Source organism: Brassica napus, chromosome C2 (assembly GCF_020379485.1).
Source record: "Brassica napus cultivar Da-Ae chromosome C2, Da-Ae, whole genome shotgun sequence".
NCBI lineage: Eukaryota > Viridiplantae > Streptophyta > Magnoliopsida > Brassicales > Brassicaceae > Brassica > Brassica napus.
Window position 1 is genome coordinate 54,649,643 of NC_063445.1, and position 19,546 is coordinate 54,669,188.

A 19,546-nucleotide genomic window follows, 5' to 3' on the forward strand; every position below is an offset into this window, starting at 1 on the left:
AGAAGGGACAAAGCAGGCTGGAGGAGATGGGAAGCAATGGATATAATAGTATTACATTGGTAAAAAAAAGTATGTGTAAATTGATTTTTACTCCTTGACTAACAGAACAAAACCATGCGCTCTAAGTGACAATTTTAAGTTGCATTTCTCTGTTGTATTATGATAAGGAGGGTCAAAGCAGGCTGGAGGAGATGAGAAGCAATGGATATACTATTACATTGGTAAAAAAAAGTATGTGAAGGTTGATTTATTTTAAAAATCCTCGACAAACAGAAAAATAGCTTACAGTTTAAGTGAATCTCTGTTACTAACTTATGTTTTTTTATTCTTCTGTAGGATCTTAAAACATTAGTGAAACTCCGTCAACACGTTAAGCTCAGGAGAAACTTCTATTTGGCCAGAATGTCTTTGCAAGAAACGTAAGTAAGTTGGTTATTATGTTTAGATTAGATTTAGACAATAGGAATGGAACATTATCGGTAGTTAGGTAATAAACCGGAGATTGCTTGATGTGTGGTAATGTATGTATGCTTTGTTTGATAATAAAAAAACTTAACCAAATTATGAAACAATCTCTGTAAAATCCAAACATTGCGTGAAACAGTCAATAAATAGTTCTAACAAAACAAAACAACAAACTAAAAGGCAAACTTAGGTCACTTTATAAATAATTTGCATTTTTTATTTTCTTGTCTCTGTGAGTAGTTTGTTTCAAAAGCACAGATAGAAAAATATATAAAAACTATATCCTTACGAATGTCTGACTGCTTTGTTTGATAATCAAAAAACTTAACCAAATTATGAAACAATCTCTGAAAAATCCAAACATTGCGTGAAAATAAATAGTTCTAACAAACCAAAACAATAAAGTAAAATAATATCAGAGATTCTGGAAAATCTCTTTGTAAACAACATTCATTGTTTGTTTCTGTGGCTTGCCTTCATCGTCGACAATCAAAATCTTCAACCCTTTCTTAGATGTAACTCTAGAGATTGCGACATATAGTTGGCCATGAGAGAAGACTGGTCTAGGTAGATAAATACCAACTTCTGAGAGTGATTGGCCCTGACTCTTATTAATTGTAATGGCAAAGGCCACAGCAATAGGAAGTTGCCTCCTCCTCATCTTGAAAGGCAACTTCTTCTCAGAAGGGGTAATAGCAAGCCTAGGAATAAGAACAACTCGCCCAACCTTATCGCCTGTAATCACTTTTGCCTTTATTATGTTCTCGTACATCTCTGTAATCTGAAGTCGAGTCCCATTCATTAATCCCCCAGTAGGATCAATGTTTCTTAGCAACATCACAGGACAACCAATATTTAAGCGAAGACTATGATTAGGTAAACCTGAAACTTTGATGGTGTTTAAGAAATCTGGAGTCAGAGCTTGATCATTAACTGAAAATTTATCTGAAGCATCTATTGTATTAGAGCTTAAGTAGATCCTTTCCTCACCTGAAATATTGATTAGAAAAAACATTTTTCCTTTTAATAGCTATTGGAATGATAAGAACCAAACGATAATAGTGTGTGAATAAATAACTAACCATCAAACTGATCCAACATGTGCTGATTAATCTTGTCGACATCCTGGTTAGTTGGACATAGTATTGCTCTTTCTTGGAAAAACTTGGGTTCTTTATTCTGCTGCAAAGAAACCACATCACCATACACAGCTTTGCTTATAGACTCAATAGGATCCTGATCATCAAGAATAAGAAACTCTTCAGGAATATTGATTAGAGCCTCCCCATCATTGCTCTCACCTATATTTCCATCTCCAACATCCAATATCCACTTTGAAAACTCTTTTAAATCTTTAGCTTCTCCAGGGGATAAATCGTTTGCCATTAGCCTCATATTTTTTGTCAGCTTCAACACTTTCACATGTTTCCAAAGATAAGACGAATTTAAAGATGCCAAAACAATTTCAGCTCTTCCAGCTCCATGAATGACAGGCAACACTTGTCTAAAATCGCCTCCTAGGACAACAACTTTCCCACCAAAAGGCAAATTGTCCTTATTCAAGGATTCAAAACAGTGCTTGCTCATCATTGGGGCTTCGTCCCAAATGATCAGAGAAGCCGCTTTAATCAAATTTGCTTGATCAGATCCTTGAGTTAGTGTGCAAGTTGAAAACTCATATGGGTTGATTGGTATTCCAAATTTAGAATGTGCTGTCCTTCCCCCTGGTAGTAGCAGCGAAGCTATCCCACTTGATGCAACATTCAAACAGATTTCTCCTCTGTATCTAATAGCAGCAGACAACAATCTCCACAAAAATGTTTTCCCAGTTCCACCAAAGCCATAGACAAAAAAACGCCTCCTTTCTTTTCTAAGACAGCACTAAGCACCTCATCATAAATCTCTCTTTGCTCGCCTGTCATTTTTATAAAATCCAGATCGTGATCAGCCTTTAACTGATCTTTGTCATATGACAGCTCGTCCATTATCAAGACATTCTCCTGCTGAGTAAAATCAGCTATTGGCTTCGGCATAGATTCCCATGCCTCCAAAGAAGTACCATTCCTCTTCAAAATCTTCTCAATCTCGTGAAGAGTAAGCTGTTTTATCTCCTCTTCACTCAAATGTAAATCTACACAATCAAAGATGAGAATATTAGTTAAGGATTCAGTTTTACGCGAGTATATTATTTCAGAGTTCTATTACCTGGTCTATTTAATAGCTTTCTACGACGATACTCAATATCTTCAGATAGAAATTCCCAAATGTTTTCCCAAACTTCTTCTGGCTTTGAAAGACTATCTGACATGAGCATGACCACAAAACATTGCCGCATATAGGACGCTGAACCTGTAAGACTTGTCCTCACAATATCGTCTATGTATTCTTGATCATCTTCTAACAAACCCCGAGCAAAGCAGGCGTCTTTGTAATCCGAATAAAGAACATTGTTGAAAGTTTTGATATCCTCAAAAGATGTCGGACCTCTTACAATATTCAGCAAGACACGCAAATAAAAGGCCTTTTCAATCTTTCGTGGAGCGTAGTTGATTCTCCCAATACAGAATCCTCGCTTTATATCAGTAAACTTTCGATTTTTTTTATTCCAAATAAACCTTGTAGGAATTTCAGCTAGAGTTAGTTTCCGAGCAACAACACTGATCTTGTTTAATTCAAACCAGCCCAAGAACATTGTATTTTCAATCAGAACACGGCTGGTAACTTCTTCATACGTGTCATCATCTTTGAAAATGATAATCTGTTTTCCCGGTAGGTGAAACTGAATCCTCACAACTGCTACAGATCGATAATGTATAGAGAACTTAAAAGTTCTCCACGCACCTTCAGATGCCGACACATATCTGCATGAGTTCAGAAAAGCATAATTGTAAATCACTAAGTATAACTATAGTTTCCATGAAATTGAACGGAAAAATAGGACCAAGATAAATACCTGCAGTTGAAGAAGTCTTTGATTTCATTTTTTTTCTCCTCTGTTGAAGCTGAATCAGTAGAGACACTCTGATTCGATACTTCTTTCTGTTTAGCAGTCTCTGCACTTTCAACAGCTACAGTACACCGATCTTGTCCTTTATTAATATACTTAAATAAGTATTTAATAGAACCTGTCTGATTACACCATTCCACATTAATGTGAGCTCGATAACGAAGTGACAGTTCCCTATTATAAGGAATCACATATCTGCTGTCACATTTGAAGCCATGTTTCTCAATGAAGTGTTCAGACTGTTCTCTTCTTCTGTAGACAGGAAATCCTTCGTTGTTAACAGTAGTTTGCTCAGCATAATTTTTAGGATACATCTTAGAACATTTTCCATTCTCCATGCAAGGCGAATTCATGTTAACAGCTCCACAAGGACCATGAATCATCATATCTTTCACAACTTCAAAAAGCTCAGGTTCTCTCTCTTTATCTGGAATTTCAGCTGAAATGATCTTGTCAATGTCCTCAGTTTTAGGAAATTTAGAGCCAGGAGCCATAAACAGGAGAATGTGCGCATGAGGAAGACCACGTTTTTGGAACTCGATAGTATACATGGCTGCAGTAAAATAATAAAAATAATATATTTAGAACCCAAATATTACTTATATATATCTCGTTGATACAAAAAAAAACTCACATGCCATAGTCTTTCCCAAGAGTTCTTTATCTGTTAAATCTGCCATTAGAGAATCAAGTTTACACTTGAACAGCCTGCAAACAATTTCAGGTCTGTCATCCGCAGTGAGTTTTCGTGGCTCTAAATACCTGGTTATTTCAGGCCACTTAAGATTGCAAGTGAAGGTTATAAATAGATCAGGAAACCCAAAATGTTTGCAAATCGCCATAGCATCCAAATACATATTTTTCATGTATCTTGGTCCTCCGGTAAATGAGGCTGGCAATAGAAAACGACTCCCTTGGTCGTGCATATCAATTTTCCCATCATTCTCAGCTTGTTTAATAGAGTCAAAACTATCAGATCTTAGACACTTCTAGTTCATTCGCAGATAACGCAGCCTGTTAGACTCTATAGTAGTATAGGAATCGACCAAGAATTGCTGAAACAACCTCTTAGAATGTAGAAGAGTGTGACACTCATTCTCCCTTTCATGTAGCCGGAAAGCGTACCATTGCCTCATACTGATAGTTTGCCTCTTATGGCTTGAGGTTGCAGCAGTTGTTCTTTTTTTAATACCAAGTCTGAATCCATCTTCACCGTATGTAAAAATAAGAGGGTATTGAAGTGCCAGATAAGATGGATGTATTTCACTGATCCTTTTAAGCCATCCTGTCTGCTTCTCTTCTAAAACAATATCTCTCTTATCCATGTCCAAACTGAAATCTTCTGGAATCAGTGCAGCAACCTCAGATGCAGTAGGAGTATCATATGTCCTTCCATCTTTCTCTCGGTTACTCACAATTCTCATATGCAATGTTTCGTCTGGATTAGTATTAAACCTTTCTCTGGCTGATCTAAACTGATGAACATATGGATTTACTTCGTCCAGCATTTTGACTATCCTTTCAATAACTTGCTGCCTCAATCTCTCTTTCTTAGCCTTCTCACGCTTAGCTTTATATTTCCTGTTAAAAGCAATGTCAGAATATATATAGTTACAAAGGTTTTGTAAGTGCGTCGAGTAGGTTTGATAAGAAGACAATAACTTAAATTTAACATACCCAATAATAGATGCCCTATTTTGTATTTCGTTTTCAGTGTCCACAATATAAAGCTGCCCAAACTTAGGATCTCCTCCTGTCGGTGGTTTTAAACTACCCATTAAGTGATAATTCTCGCCTTGAAGAACAACCATTTTTGGACCATGTCCAGTAGGTGCTGATCGATCAATCTTACCACCGCGAGATGTAAATGAGAACACCATATTTATTTGCCTGATATTCTCGCGATAGTACTTGCTGATCTCGTCGTCATCGTTTAGCAATTTCCTTAGGATTTCTGGCGACTGCTTAAGTAACGGCAACTGAACTTGACCTTGCCCACAGCACAAAGAAAATTTAGGTTTCTTAGTCTGTCGTTTCTTCTCAATGCGTTCGCCGTACCACATTATTGCACCACAGTGTTCACATTTATGGGTTGGATCACCTTCATCAACGTATCCTAGACACAAAAACCAGAAGAATTTGGAGGTTATTTGTCTTTTACACTTCAAAAATAGTAGAACATTATTGGTTAAATAGCGATGTATTACCCATGTTCTGCTTTGGAGGTGCTGCCTTTTTCTTAGACTTTGAAACTGAATCATAATTGCAATACATTAGTGAAAAACAAAGTCAAAATATAATTCCACATTGAGTTATCATAAACTGTTTAAAATAGATTACCAGTGCGTTTGGAGACAGACCATCCCTTCTTAGCAGGCTTATCTTGAAACATGGTCTGAAACACACTTGCCATAGTCTTTATCCGCTCTCTTTGCTCATCAGGAACCGTTGAAACATTCTGATCTTGTTGAGGTGCACATTCTGTCTCCGACTCAGAATTATTATCATAAATAGTATCTTCCTCTTCAGAGCTTATATCATAAACCTGTGAACCTTGATCTTCCAAAAAGAATGTCAAAATTAGTATTTATGTCAATTTGATTTATGAATGAAAGAAATTGAAATCAAATTTATAGTACCTTCGAATAAGTCCAGATTTATAGCACCAAACTCCATTCCGTTTACATTATCAGTTTTCTCCAAGGTGGAGAAAGCTTTGAATAGATTAGTAGGTTGAATATCGGAACCAGTTCTCTTACTCGAGAAATTAGATTGTCTTATAGAACTGTCACATTGAGAGGATTGCCCAGTTAAACCTGTAATATGAGAAAACTGTTAGAATAATAATATGTGTTTACCTTGTTATTTTCTGTGTTTTCAACATCTTACCACATGTATTTAAATTAGGTTTCAACCTCTTAGAAGCTTGGTTTGTATTTCTTCTAGGCTTAACTGGTAACAGTAGAGGATTTACTAAAGTTAGACACTACTGGATTTACTAAAGTTAGACATACACAGAACACAAGTGTAACAATCAAAATAATGATTCAAGCAATATTACCACTTGACTCAGTAATTGAGTTTAATCCAGACAACGGATGATTAAGAACTTCAGATTGAGGCGTAGTTGGTGAACTCTGACGTGTGTTGGTCACATCAGCCAAGACCCTACTGAAAACACTTTTCAAAGGCAACATACCAGATTTATTCCCTCGAACTTGAGGAGTATTATTAACTTCAGAGTCTGTTAAGAAAGCAGTATTTCTCTTCCTTTTCTGAACCGATGATTCAGTCGGATATATCTGATTTTCATCACTGTTATCGTCAGTCATAGGAGCTTACTCTGTGTCGTCAAATCCTTGAAAGCATAATAATGGATGAAACCTAATTCTTTGATTTTTGTGAAAATTATTAAAAACACGCCTCAGATTAGATATTATTTTTCCATTTAATAGAATAGATTCTAACTTCTAACTTTTTAGGACCGGTGTTTTATAACTATTTACTTTTGAGTCGGATTGTCAATATTCTTAAAATAATTCTTTATTTTCTTATAATCTCTAATGTCGTAAAGTTGACATGTATTAAAATGTTAACATATATACAATGTGCAGAAATAATATCAACTTAAATATTCATTGTTGATTGTTTTACAGCTAATTTATATTATCTTATATTTACATACTCAAAAAAAGGCACTAAGGGACAAATGAGATACATAATGCGTATAAGCCTAAAATAATATTCATCAGAACAACTGATCATTATTGTTTAGGTCAATTGGTTTATGTCATATCAGACAATTTCTATTGCTGGTATTTTCTTGTATATACTGTAGCAGACTATGTTTTGTGATAGTACTTTTGTCAGTAATTAATACTTGAAATTATTAGAAAACCATTTATTAAAATTAATCCAGAACAATAACAAAGGAAAAAAAAATCCAACTCCTTGTTGAAACAAAAAATTTAGAACACGGAAAATTTAAAAAAATCCAGCAAAAAACCAGCAAAATAATCTTCTTTAACTTGATGCAGAGTTATCCTTTCTTATCTTCTCGCTTTTGATCGCTTTAGTTCACTACTTTTTAGAGGTAGAATGAAGTTCAGATGCTTCCTTATTGACTTCTTTTCGCTTGGAAGAAGGAGTAGAAACAATATCATCAATTTGATTTTCAATCAACAGTGGCTCCTACACAACACGTGAAGCGAGGTAAAAATTTAGTAAATTTCGAACTTTTAAAAAATATAAATCATAATCTTGAAAATATTTTACCTCGCTTGCTTGGGCTGGAGCAGAATAGCTCTCTGATATTTCAGAGGTCATTAGCATACGTAGGTCTTTCCATACCTTTCCAACTTTATAGCATCCCCTTGAAGCATTGTCTTTCTGAATGTAAACTCCAAACATAAATGTCTGGCCAACCAAATTTGTAATTTCCTCGGGGAATGGATCATCATCTTCAAGCTGTCAATTAAAAGATTTGTTATAGTATTTGCATCACAATAAATAAGATTCAATTGCAATAGTTGATAAAATATTAACTTCATCCCAAGAACCGTTTAGTAGGGTTTTAGCAGACGCAGGAACAACTCCAGTAGCAATTGAATCCAATAACAGGAATTGGGATTCACCAGTATCATCCCTAACCAGTAAATGGATTTTGAATCTGTAGTAAATCAAAAACAATCCAATATGACATGTTTACAATAGTTTTAAAGTCGTTCACTTGAGCTTGATTAAAAACTGAGTTATACCTTGGTGAAACAGAGGTTATTTTGGATCTGCATGCTTCACACCACCAGATGTGTGTAACCGTCTCTTTGCCATTTATTTTTTTCACCGTTTTGGAGTGGGGGAAAACCTTCTTGTTGTTACAATCTAGACAGCCAAAGTAATACCATCCCCAATCTGTATCAATGTCATAGATTGTTGCAACAACTCAGCATAGTTTTTCCTACAAAGAAAAAAAAAATTAGAATCATAGGTTTATGTTTACACACCAGCGCTTATTTGAATATGGTTTTCAAAAATATTTTACCTCAGTTTCCTCAAATAGCTCTCGGAGATTCCTTTGAGGATAATGCATCCATTTATCTCGCTTCATCTGCAACTCAAGCTTGTTCTCTGATGATTCAGCTAGGGTTAAAGCTTGAGAATCCCCAATAGCTCTGCATTTTCCGTGGTTCATAATTTCAAATACTCAATCTTATAGAGTAAAAGACGTATTGTTATTATAAAATGTAAAAGACCTTTGTTTAAACTCATCTGCTTCTGGTATCTCAGGATTAACAAACATCTGACTTGCGTCATAAGAATTTGAGATTTGAAATTCACCTAATAAATAAAATATGAATTCCCGGTTGAGTTAAACATTTAGCTATGTCAATATATATTACTGCCATATATAAATGTGGTTTACAAAAAAATAAGCAGAATATTACATACCTCTATATTGCCCAATCTTAGCAAATCGTAGGAGACATATTACCATGCCTTCGGTTTCTTGGCTAGCTGTGTGAAGATTCTCTGCAAATTTACCCCACAGGCAGCAAGCTAATCTTTGCCCACTAAAAAGATAAAAAAAAATACTTAGACATTTATAACGTATTATAAGCTCTATATATATATATATATATACAAACAAACTAAACGCATATCAGCATGACTTACCAAATGTCCACGAGTGTAAACTCCAACTTCTGTCTTTGTTTTCCACCATTACACCCTATGGTTTCGAGATCACCCAAGTCTTGAACTTGTCCAATAACATCTAGATCAATAAATTTAGGTGTTAGTTAAGTATATATGATTGGGTTTTTAAGAAATAAATAATTTGAAAACGTACCAATAAGAAAATTGGGATTAAGAAGACCACTTTCTATGGATTTGAAATCAACCAGATTAAGGAACATACTGTCATCTCGGTATGTAGATTCCGTGATTTTAGTGTTGCCATTAAAAGCTAATCGATACTTATGATCAGTTGATCTGTACGCTCCACCAGCACCACTAACACTGAAACGATCAATGTTTCTCCATACTCCAACACGGACATGTTTGCCAACTTTAGAAATGTAAGTCTTGCTACATGAAGCATGGATTTTTGTTCCCTTGGAAATGATAAAAGGAATTATATTAGTTAGCTTGTATCGTAAGAAAATCAATAACAAATCTATATAGAACGTAAAATTCACATTTGCATCACATAGGATTAGTTCCAAAGATTCTCCAACGTCTTTCATGAAATGTCTCCATGTATGAATGATCTTCACTTGAATGCGACATGCAGTCTTGCGTGGTTTGATATCGTTCACAAAAATTAGCTGCGGATTGTTCGCCATTTTTATCTGTATCTTTAGTTTTGATGAAAATCGTTGTTAAGTGTAACTATATTTATAATAGTTAGGTGAGACTCCGGATTTAGGTTACGCAGATGTAGGAAATCTTAGTTTTAAGATTGATCAAAGATATTATTTTGTGGAATAAGGAATATTATTCTAGTGCTTATCCAAAATCGTATATACCTTTGTTATTCGAAAGCGTTAATACTAAACCAATTAAAGTAGGTTAGAGAAAATCCTGTAAATATAATCATAATAATAACTGATCCAGATATTTAATCAAACTTGTAGAGGAAGCAATGTACATATTTCCGGATCTACCTAAACAAAATTGTATCTACAAAATCTGGTTTTAAAATCTTGTCCACGATTTAGGTCTGATCATTACGGTTTGACGATTAAGTAAAGTGAGGCACTTATTTACTAATTTTAATGAAAGAATATACACAGTAAATCCTTTTAACTAACGATGTCAAGGCATATTTTAGATATTTTGCTTCCACTTTGCATATTCGTTTGTGATTCAGATTTCACATTTATTGAGTTGTGTTTCGTGCTTCAATAAGCAATTTAAATGCCACTTTATTATTAATATAAATTTATGACAAAATAAAATCCCTCTTTGTGTTTCGTGAGATTTTTATTGTTTGATAAAATCAAATTGCAAAATCTTCATAAGAAAACAAATGAAAAGTACATTCAGAATATTATTCAAATCTCGAAGTTTGCTTCCCACGTAAAAGATATTGGATTCCAAACAAAATTACATTTGGCACAACAATCTGGATTATCATTATCTTCTATTTCAGGATGAAACTTGTTATTTTCCATCCAAACCATAAACTTGTTGTTTTCTGTGGTCCTGGACAAATCTTTTTGTTTCTGGAGAGCTGAAACATATAAGAAAACCATAATAAGAGATCTAAATATATAATGAAAGTAACATATAAGCCACATACATAAACACATAGTCCCAATAAAGATTGCAATGACTTTAAAAACCAGGATATGAACCACTTTCACATATTTTGGTTTCCTTGTCTCTGAGCCTCAGGTTTCATTTTGATGATATTGGTGAGATATGTGATGTTCTTGAGTTTGGTGAGAGGTGTGCTTATATAAGATGTAGGATGGTGTTACGCTGTTAAGATAATAGTATCTTTTAGTTAAATAATAAGATTTGTCAAACAATAATATGAATAAGAATATAACAAATAGTTTGGCATACTATGGCATATTCTAAAAATATGCTTTAAAGGTCCGTGAAATAAAGTCAAATGCTGTTATACGATGGTATAATCTTCGATAATAAGGTTTGTTATAACAAATAGGGTTAGACCAAAACATAAAAAAATAAAAGGTCCAAACAATAGATTTTTTAAGACTGCTTCCCTTTTAATAGAATAGATGTTCGATGTTTCATTTCAAGACAACGATGGAGATCATCACCGACCAGGAGATATTAGAAGAGGTCAAATATTATAATTACATTTTCTGATTTACATGAAGTCCTAATCGCCCGAAATCAAAAATATCTTCAAACATGATCAGTGATCAAATCACTTTTTAAATCACGGAGGTTAAGTACTAATTATTATTATATTTCCCTCTAAGGGAAAACCACTCAGTTAGTGTTTATTTTTCTCAATTTTTTTTATAAGAAAAGGTATTCGACTTTACTTGATATCCGCACACATATAACGAAAGAGAATTCTCGTAGCTTTGGGAAAATTGGGTCCACGTTAACGGAATCTTTAAAATGATTTTTTTTAGTTTAACCTTTGTTTAGTGAAAACCATTTCACGTCATTAAATTGTTGTAACGAAATGTTGTTGAACTCTTAAATATAATTGTTTCTTAAAAACGGTTTCTAAAATAATGTTATTGCGTGCACAAAAAAATAATGTTGTTGAAGTCTTAAATAATGATTTCTTTAAAAAAGGGGGTTTCTTCTTCTAGTTTTCTGCATAATTAACCTCATTAGTTAACCTCCGATTCCAACAAGTCATAGTATCTAACAATACTAAAAGAGATTTAACTAGAGCTCTCAGCTAGGGCTGGACAAATAAACCGAACCCGAAAACCCGAACTGAATCCGATCCGATAAAAATGAATCCGAACCCGACGAAAATACCGAATGGATCTTGTTTTGTGGTATTTCGGGTTATGGGTATTATCCGAACCGAACCCGAATCTAAATGGATATCCGATAGAATCCGAAATATTCAAAACCTCAAAAAGATCTTGTACCAAACATGATCTCAATTTCTAATATGTATCCAAAATACACTAAGAAATATTGAAAATCTAAAATACTTATCTATTACATGAAGGTTGATGGTTGAAGATGGCAGTTGAATCTTGACGTATTTAGATTTAGATTTTGTTTTCGTTAAACAATGTTTCTCATTTCATGAGAACTTGGTTTTCGTTTTATGTTTTTATTTATTTGGTTTTTTTTTCCAGTAAATATGTTTACTTTTCGTTTGAATTTGAATGATCACGGTTGATGTTGCTTATTTTTTGAATCGATTTTACTTAAGTTTTGGTTACAAAATAGGTACAAATCAGGTATTTTAAAACTGAAGAACCGATTTTACTCATGTTTTGGTTATAAAATAGGTAAAAATCAGGTACTTTTAAACCGAAAAACCGATTGGGACCCGAACCCGAAAGCATATTGGGTTGTACCAGTTCTTTGAAGATTTACTAACCCCGACCCGAACCCGATAGAACCCGAACCGGCCCCGAACCGAACTTTCATATAATCCGAAAAGGGCTGATTTTGATAAATCCGAAAAACCGAAACCCTATTGGATAAAACCGAAACCCGATTGGGACCCCGAATGCCCATGCCTACTCTCAACTATGCCACATAGGATTAAAAAATCAACCAATGATAGAGATGTGTGCGGCCACGTCACCATAAATTTGTAGAATGAAAAGAAAATCTGAGACTTCCGTTTGGTCTCCTAAATATTCCATCGACTAACAGGTTTGCATGCTTATTGTGTCGTGCCAACATGTTTACACTTATGGCCTTTATATTTTCTCTGTTTCGTATTTCCAGAGTACTTGGATGAATCGATTTTAATACCAAAGAATACATCTGTTCTAATTCATGAGTCCCAGGACGGCCTCGCATCAGACTTATCACTTCACAAGAGTACGTTCTCTCAGATCTTCTGATTTCCATCTACTTTTTCCACTTATTTAGCTATTTTGTCTTACCCTTAACAAAAAGATGTTTAGCTAAACATAAGTTGAAAGTGTGTCTATTGGCTGGAAGAACACCTGGATTTTCATGTTAAATAGTGCAATTATCTGAATGTTGCAAGCCTAGAATCAAGAATGAAGTGGAACATGTCCAAGCTGAAACAATCAATTCTCATGTTGCTCAGCCGCCTGCAGCGAAATATGTAAGTTGATTACGGTGAATATTTATATTGGTGTTGAGTGCACCTATTTTCACCAATTCTTATAGCTAGAACAATATTAATTTCACCCATTTTCACCTTCTAGCTTGAAGATGAGTTGACGAGTCCGAGAATGATTTTAACTTCATTCGTGCTGTCCAAGGTTCCCATACTAATAATCCATGAATTTTCTTGCACCAACAGAAGAGAACGTATATGAAGAAAGCTCTGTAAGATAATGGTTCCACCAAAGAAATAAAAGTCCCCACTACCATCCTCTAAACCCCGCCAAATCCGGAGGTGGAACACAGAAGAAGGTAATCTCCTATCAAATCTTATCTTCCCTTGAATCAGATTTTCTTTCGCTTACTTTGCTCTTTTCATTTCTTGATTCGACATAAGGTGAACAGCATGGTTCTCTTCGATCAGGAAACTAACAACAAGCTGCAGTCTGAAGCTCCTATGGTCAAGTTGATCAATCAATCCCTTCTATTCTGCTGGTGTTTTCATGTAAGTTACTATCTCCATTCTTCAAAGTTTCCAAAGTTTCAGTGGATAAGCTCTTACATCGTATGTGTGTGTGTGTTTTGTTTTAGCTTTGAAAAGATATTTCACTGAGTTTGGGTAATTATCGTTATCTTTTTGTATTAGTTACTGGTTATTTTCGATGAGTGGAGTAGGAAGCTAAAGTGACAGGAGTCGTTCGACGGCGAAACAGAGAGGTATCTAAGGAGGAAGAGGAAGCAAGAGAAAAAGGTGAAAGGGGTCTTAGACCTCCTAAGCAAGAATCTTCAAGCTTTGTGAATGTTTTGGAACTGATTTAGTTCACGGAGTCACAACTGCTGTCTGAAATTGTTAAGTGTTAAAGATAATAAAGACGTGTAACAAACGTGAGATGAGCTTTGTGTTGCAACTGAAAGAAGAGTTGTTTGTTTTCTTTTGCAGGAGAAGCGTCTTGCACCACAAAACATTACCCTAGACGTCATTCACAGATGTGACACCACCCTGCACATTTAAGTATCTAAGCTTTATCTCCATTTCTCCTGTTGGTAGTTTATCAGTGAATCCTTAACTCGAGACAGTACAAACCAGTTGGTAGTTAGGACTTTCTTCAAATAGCTCAAACCAGTTGGAAAAGTGCCCATCAGCGACTACTGTAGGAGGCCGTAAGCTTCATCTCCTGAGTTTTCATAGTACCTTCCATGACGTTCAAGCATATGTGATGGTTTGTTCTTTGTCAATGATATATGTTTCTGTGTCTGTCAAAACCTTTTGTCAAACTCTAATCCCGGTGAAACAATCTTCACCCGGTGAAAAAATCTTTAGTGTCGATTCTAGAAGACGCCGGCTGTAATGATGTGATCGCAGAATACCGTATCGATCAGGTGAACCAATGCTCTAACTTTACCATAGTTTTTCTCATAACTGTCATTTTCAGAGCTGAGTTGTATGTTTTCTAATGTAGTTTAAGCATAAATAAATGGGAGTATACGTAGATTGATATTGTATATGTTGTAGCTCGCATGGGAAACAAATCAGATATGTTGTCTATTTTATTTATCATTTGTAGTAACTTTTCTAATTAATAATTATGAGACTCAAAATTTTCTTCTCATCTTTTTGGAATTTTGTTAGGCAAGAAACTTTCCATCAACTTAAATTAGGAGTCAGCTATTGCCATGCTGTAGTAAGAAAATGAAATGACTCGCTAAGTGCTTGATGGGGAAAGTCACACGGCGCAGCGGAAATACTAATGGTCGTGTTCCCCTGACCTTGTGTGAACCTGTGAAGAAAATACTTCGACAATGGCAGAATATAGTATAAGCGGAAACGTAAATGAGACAATCACTTTTTACGTGGAAAACCTCCTCGATGTGAGAAGGAAAAACCACGGGACCGTAGTCCACTCAACAATCCACTATATAAATGTTTGTGAGTACAACCACGTCCTCCCTGTTCAACAACCAGAACAGAACAGAGAGTCTAGCTACAAAGAGCTATCTCCAACACAAACAACAACAACAAGAGAGCAACACAAAGCTTCAAAACCGGCAGCAACCAAACGACCTCATCTCACAAAGATTCCGGCTTCCAGAAACTAATCCAACCGTACAAATCCAAGATAAACAAGTCGACAATACCTCTGCCAAATTTCAGCTCAAGAAGAGAAGATCTCACCGTCGGATTTACCAAACACCCAAGACTGTCCCGCTGAAGAACTGTGACGACCAGCTTCACTAAAACCCAGACAACAGAAGATCCAACCGTTGAAATCCAAATCCCTTCGGTGAATCTCTAACCCACTGACTGAAGAAGCTTCCCACAAAATATCAGCCCGATCAAGTTCCGTTTGAGCTTCCAAAATCAGTCTTGAAATAGCCTGACGAGTTTTCTCCTCCTTCTCTCTTCTTTCTCTCTTTTGTCTCTCTCTCTAAACTCTATTATTGTGAGTCTAGTGACAAAAGGGGAACATTATTATTTCTTAAGTTCACCCCAATTGGTCCTCTCCATCTAGGAGGGACCCAACAGTGCTTAACCCCTCCGACTAGATGGAAGAGACAGCCATTCCGGCTATCTCTCGGCATACCTCAAGCTTCCCCCTCGGTAATGACTTTGTCATCATATCAGCTCCATTATCATCCGTATGAACTTTCTCAAGTTCCACTTCCTTGGAAGCAACCACATCACGTATCCAATGATACCTCCTTTGAATGTGTTTTGACTTCGAATGAAATGTAGAATTCTTCCCGAGACAAATAGCGCTTTGACTATCACAAAGCAACACATACTTTTCTTGCTTGAAACCGATCTCTTCACAGAAGTTCTTCATCCACAACAGCTCTTTACAAGCTTCAGTTGCTGCAATGAACTCTGCCTCAGTAGTAGATAGTGCAACACACTTTTGCAGCCTTGACTGCCATGCCACAGCTCCACCCGCAAATGTTACCAAGTAACCCGAAGTAGATTTGCTAGAATCAGCATCTCCCGACATGTCAGAATCAGTGTAACTGACAAGCAATGACTTCTTACCTCCGAATGTAATCTTCAAATTAGAAGTCCCTCTGAGATATCTCAAAATCCACTTCACAGCATTCCAATGTTCTCTTCCCGGATTGGAGAGAAACCTGCTGACAACTCCAACGGCGTAGGCTAAATCCGGTCTTGTACAGACCATGGCATACATCAAACTACCCACTGCAGAAGCATACGGAACCTTCGCCATATCTTCCTTCTCCGCATATGTCTTCGGACTTTGTTGACTGCTCAGTCTTAAGTGTGGAGCAAGAGGAGTACTCAACACTTTAGACTTGTCCATGTGAAACCGCTTAAGTACTTTTTCAATGTACTTCTCCTGAGATAAGTGAATCAGCTTCTCACCTCTATCCCGAATAATTCTCATACCAAGAATCTGTTTCGCTGGACCCATATCTTTCATGGCAAAAGACTCACTGAGCTGCTCTTTCAACTCCTTAATTCTGTCCATGTTCCTGCCCACAATCAACATATCATCGACATACAACAACAAGATGATAAAATCATCCTCACCGAACACCTTCACAAATACACAATGGTCTGAATCAGTCTCTGCATAACCATGCTCCCCCATAACAGACTTGAACTTCATGTACCACTGCCTTGGTGCTTGCTTCAATCCATAAAGGCTTTTCTTCAAGCGGCAAACCAAATTTTCTTTGCCCTTTTGCACATAGCCTTCCGGTTGTTCCATGTAGATCTCTTCCTCCAAATTACCATGAAGGAAAGCAGTCTTCACGTCCATTTGCTCAACCTCTAGATCAAGGCTCGCTGCCAATCCAAGTACAACCCGAATGGATGACATCTTCACAACAGGAGAAAAGATTTCATCATAATCAATTCCCTTCTTTTGGTTGTAGCCTTTCACAACCAATCTAGCCTTGTGTCGAGGTGGCAAATTGTCATCCTCATGCTTAATTCTGTACACCCACTTATTAAGTAGAGCCTTCTTGCCCTTAGGCAATTTCACCAACTCAAAAGTATGGTTCTCCTCAAAAGAATCCATCTCCTCATCCATGGCTCCAAACCACTTATCCTTGTGTTCATCCTCCAAAGCTTCATCATAGCTTTCAGGTTCTCCCCCATCAGTAAGTAATACATACTCACTAGGATCATACCTTGTCGACGGTTTAAGACCTCTCTCGGATCTTCTAACAATAGTAGGTTGGTTCTCAGCAGCTGGTGTCTCACCATGATCGTCACCATGATCACCACTACCATCTTCATGTGCGGGAGCATCTGCACTGGGTGTATTATCCTGAACTTCAACCTCAACCTCACCGTGAACCGATGTAGAAGGAGTAGCCTCTGTATCGATCAAACCCTCAAAAATCTGAGTTGGGTTTTTGGACTTGTCAATGTCCTTAATCGTTTGATCTTCCATAAACACAACATCTCTGCTCCTTACGAGCTTCCTCTCAACGGGATCATAAAATCTGTACCCGAACTCATCATGACCATAACCGATGAACACACACTGCCGCGACTTCATCTCAAGCTTCGATCTATCAACCTTGGGAATATGAACAAATGCCTTACACCCAAAGACCCTCAAGTGACTGTAAGAAACATCCTTACCAGTCCAAACCCTCTCTGGAACATCACCATCCAATGGAGCACTTGGTGACAAATTCAGCACATGAACCACCGTGTTCAAAGCTTCTGCCCAGAAAGTCATCGATAAGCCTGACTGTGAGATCAAACATCTCATCCTCTCGACAATCGTTCGATTCATCCTTTCAGCCAACCCATTTAACTGTGGAGTATGAGGTGGCGTGAATTGATGCCTTATTCCATGCTCTTTGCAATAAGCATCAAATGGTCCAAGATACTCTCCACCATTATCACTGCGGATACACTTCAGCTTCTTCCCCGTTTGTCTCTCAACCAATGCCACAAAGTGCTTGAAATATCCCAGCACCTGATCCTTCGTCCTCATAGGAAATACCCACGACTTCCTTGAATGATCATCAATAAAAGTCACATAATATGATGCGCCACCAAGAGATCTTGTCTTCATTGGACCACACACATCTGAGTGTACCAAATCCAGTACCTCGGGTTTCCTAGAAGGTGCGGAAGACTTGAAAGATACCCTGTGTTGTTTTCCGCAAAGCAATGCGAACACTTCTGTAGGTGCAAACCAGAGATTCCTGGAATCACCTCATTCTTAGACAACACATCCATTCCCTTCTCACTCATGTGACCGAGTCTCTTATGCCATAACTCCATGGCATTATCATTCTCCACCGCATTAACAATATCTTTGGAGACCTTAGCCTGCATCCAATAGAAGGATGAAGACTTCTCACCTCGAGCCACAATCAAAGAACCGCGAGAGAGCTTCCATTTACCACCACCGTGCAAACTGAAATAGCCCTCATCATCAAGTCTTCCCGTCGATATCAGATTCATCCTAATATCAGGAACATGCTTAACATCCTTAAGCACCAGCCTAGTACCAAGACTAGTCTCCAAGCAAACATCACCAATGCCAGCAACCTGAGCCATCGCATCATTCCCCATCTTCACAGAACCATAATTACCCGTAGTATAGGTAGAAAACAAATCCCGCTGTGATGTAGCATGAGTAGTAGCTCCACTGTCAATCACCCAACTGGTGTCCTGGCATGCAACATTAATGGCATCACCCTCAAGAAGAATGAGAAACTGATCTTCGGTGAGAGTCACCCGATCCACCTTTTCTTCTTGATTTCCTTGCTGCTTGTTTTTCAACTTCCAGCAATCCTTCTTCATGTGCCCTTTCTTATGACAGAAGTAGCACTCCATATTAGCAAATCTATTAGACTTGCTCCTGCTCCTGTTCTTGTCTCTCTTGGGATCTCTACTTGTACTTCTCCCCCTTGACTCAGTAACAAAGACATCTGAACGCGAACTGCTAGCATTCGACTGCCTTCTTGCTTCCTCATTAAGAACACTGTTCTTCACTGAATCCATCGAAATAACACCTTCCGACGCGGAGTTACAAAGAGACATCCTGAAAACCTCCCAAGAGTCCGGTAAAGTACCGAGAAGCCACAAACCGTGAATCTCATCATCAAACTTGATGCCCATATCAGACAACTTGTTGAGCAATCCCTGAAACGCATTCAAGTGATCTGTCATCGGAGTCCCCTCCTGATACCTCAGCTCAATCAACTTCTTGATCATGTACATCTTGTTGTTTCCGGTCTTCCTAGCATATAACTGCTCCAGCTTCTTCCACAAAGAACGAGCATCCGTCTCAGTCTCAATATGATGCAACACATTATCATCTACCC

General features: G+C 37.0%; 1 protein-coding gene and 1 pseudogene across 1 annotated transcript; both read right to left on the minus strand.

Annotated features, from left to right (window-relative positions):
- Positions 1-798: 798 nt before the first annotated feature.
- LOC125582496 overlaps positions 799-19,546 on the minus strand; it is a 29,154-nt pseudogene continuing 10,406 nt past the window's right edge.
- Positions 7,553-9,816, minus strand: LOC125582497. The gene is made up of 8 exons (XM_048749245.1): positions 9,670-9,816; positions 9,321-9,585; positions 9,146-9,245; positions 8,921-9,042; positions 8,725-8,809; positions 8,514-8,643; positions 7,748-7,939; positions 7,553-7,663 (listed from the first exon to the last, which is right to left on the minus strand). Exons 1-8 carry the CDS (start codon positions 9,814-9,816, stop codon positions 7,553-7,555), a joined length of 1,152 nt encoding a protein of 383 aa, XP_048605202.1.

Bases quoted from the DNA above. Each gene is read 5' to 3' on its own strand.
- LOC125582497 (XM_048749245.1), bottom strand. From the start codon at position 9,816: ATGGCGAACAATCCGCAGCTAATTTTTGTGAACGATATCAAACCACGC. The intron at 9,586-9,669 runs GTGAATTTTACG...ATCATTTCCAAG, and splicing joins TAATCCTATGTGATGCAAAT to GGAACAAAAATCCATGCTTC. The intron at 9,246-9,320 runs GTACGTTTTCAA...TTATTGATCTAG, and splicing joins TAATCCCAATTTTCTTATTG to ATGTTATTGGACAAGTTCAA.